Here is a 2,500-nt window from a genome sequence, read left to right on the forward strand (position 1 = left end):
GAGGAACAAGCCACGAAACATTTAAAAAGTTAAATTAAATTATAAACAAATAAGATAACAGTTGATGAACTCTAACCTCGTTAACATAGGCACGCAGAAACACAGCATACAATGTTCCCCCTTCCAAAGGACCGTTGAAAAATTCAAAAGGTCTGTTGACATCTTTTCTCCTTCTCCTGATAGTTTTGTCTTTTGCTCGACTGGATCGCCTGCTATCTCCCACGGTGAAAGACTTGTAATCATGGAAGTCCATGGCATTGAATTCAGCCGCTATGTACGGGACTAAAGTGGGCTTTTTCTTTCGTGCTTCATCGTAAGTGTAGAGATCTTTTTCTTTGTAATAATCCGGCGGTTGAGCTGGTACGGCCTTGCCTTTATTGTCTGTGGCCAATTCGATCACTATCACTTGGTAATAACTAAGAAAAAAAAGAGGCTTTCCTTATTTTATTGGTACATAAAAAGAATTAACGATTTTGAAAATTTTATAGAAATCATGGACGGAGTACAGAACAAATAAGTCAATTAGGGAGGAACTGAAAGTGGAAGATCAATGGTTAGAAAACTTTACCAAAGCGGAGTATTTTGGTCATTTGAAGAGAAGCGAGGGCTTTGGAAAAATCACCTTGGAGGGAAATATAGACGGGAAAAGAGAAAGACGAAGACCGAGAAGGTGGTGGAAAAGGGACATACGGGGTGCTTTCAACATGTCCCTCACTGAAGGTGGAAGATTGGCAACTGACAGAAGCTGTTTTACCTGTGCGGTCAGGGATGTAACCTCCTATGGGGATAAGCAGTTAGAGAAGTAGTACATGCTGACTAATGGTGGGCTCCTTATAAAACTCGTTTATATGACCGGCTTGGCTGCGGAGCTTCTAAAGATTTTACAGAGCTCCACTTGTTATGGGACATAGCAACTTTTTTCGCTTTGTACCCATGGGCAAGTCCGCACAGACTCTGAAGGAAGGGGGAGGGGGATGGTGGAGAGTCTGAAAAGGAGGGGAGGGGAGTATCAGACACACAGCCTTTGCATTTATCTCGGGGAAAATTGCTTTGGCCAACCCCCGCCTACGTCTGTGGTACTAGACGTACATCAGTACTTGTTAAAAACAGGTTATTCGCTGACCAGTATCACATGATCATATCGATGGCTCAAGTATCCAATCCATCACGTGTTTAATGAAGTTGTCCGCACTCCAGTTAATACAATTTTCTTTTTGATTACAGGCTCAAATCTTAATTTAACATTACTGTAGTAGTACAGCTCTGGTTGGTAGTTTGACTGAAGGAAAAGATTTAAAGAAATAGAAAAGTACAGGCGACGATTAACAGCTGTTAAGAACTATGCATTAAGAACCAACAGTATAAGAAACAGAATCGACGGAGGGGAGATACCCCATGATTGCAAAGAGTCAAACAAACATGGCGTATGGAAACCTCCTACACCGCACATTTTAAGATTTGACATTTTGATTAGTGGTAGTGGGCGAGATGAGGTATGTAAAAAGTACTTACAGCCTCTCCCCATTCTGTCTTCCCACCGTTTGTCACTCGCTTGCCTTATCGCTCTCCCCCGCTTCTATTTTACGCTCGTCTACTCTAACCGGAAGTATGGCAAGTTGACAGGTTATTTTGCGTCAGTCAAAAGTAGCGAGTCAGAGTAACATTTCAAATAAGTGTTGAATTCACTTGCGGTCAATTTTGTTTTACAATTCTATTAATGCACATCTTGAAGATTTTATAGTGTTGAAATTTTACACCCTGGAAAGTGTGATGACTTTCATACCTGACTTCTCCATTCTCATCAGAAGCTTTTGCCAACTCAACTTTAAACGAGTTGCTCTGGATTGCTCCTTTGTCAGGAGGGGATATCGGGACCAGAGGAGGAGGAGCTGCGGTAAACAAACAAACAAACAAACAAGCAAACAAACACTCGAGTTAAACGATTGAATTGCTTAATTCCACTAACAATCAAAATATCTTCTCTAACACAGGTCCCCTAAAAAGTTTTTTTTTTTTTTCTTTTTTATGGGAATAACTTCACGAGCGTTTTATCCAAAATTCGACTAATTTCCCGTGCCGAAATTATTACGATTTGAACAAAACGCAAGTGAAATTATTCCTTAATTACTGTATTTAATTACCGATAAATGTCACAAGTGACAAATTGCGCTCACAATCGTGGGTTTTTGACTTGTTATTCCTGGTTAATCGTATCGATCGAGGACTCCATGCGCTGAAACGTTTAGACCTTAAATTGTGACTTAAGTTCATAATTTTTAGAATTTTTCGACAAAATACCAGACAGGTTCCTTTTTGGTGTGCTCTTTTGTGCGTTTACGCTAAAGCGTCTTTTAATGTCTGACGTCTTCATTCACCAACAGTTTTAAACTTGGACGCCATCTTGGCACTGACACTTACGGAACGTTGCAATGGTATTCGCAATTTCACACGTAAAATGATAAATTAAAGCTGAAATTTCGCGCCAAAATAAAGGAGTAAT

The 2,500-nt window shown here is 40.1% G+C and overlaps 1 protein-coding gene across 1 annotated transcript in view; it reads right to left on the reverse strand.

Moving 5' to 3' along the window:
• LOC140931616 (phosphatidylinositol phosphatase PTPRQ-like) overlaps window positions 1-2,500 on the reverse strand; it is a 13,845-nt gene that overhangs the window by 962 nt on the left and 10,383 nt on the right. The window contains exons 8-9 of the mRNA XM_073381414.1: window positions 1,784-1,889; window positions 77-416 (exon numbers count right to left, since the gene is read on the reverse strand). Coding sequence (XP_073237515.1) covers window positions 77-416; window positions 1,784-1,889 — 446 coding nt within the window. The remainder of the gene's footprint in view (window positions 1-76; window positions 417-1,783; window positions 1,890-2,500) is intronic.

This window comes from Porites lutea, chromosome 3, assembly GCF_958299795.1.
Source record: "Porites lutea chromosome 3, jaPorLute2.1, whole genome shotgun sequence".
In the NCBI taxonomy this organism is placed as follows: Eukaryota; Metazoa; Cnidaria; class Anthozoa; order Scleractinia; family Poritidae; genus Porites; species Porites lutea.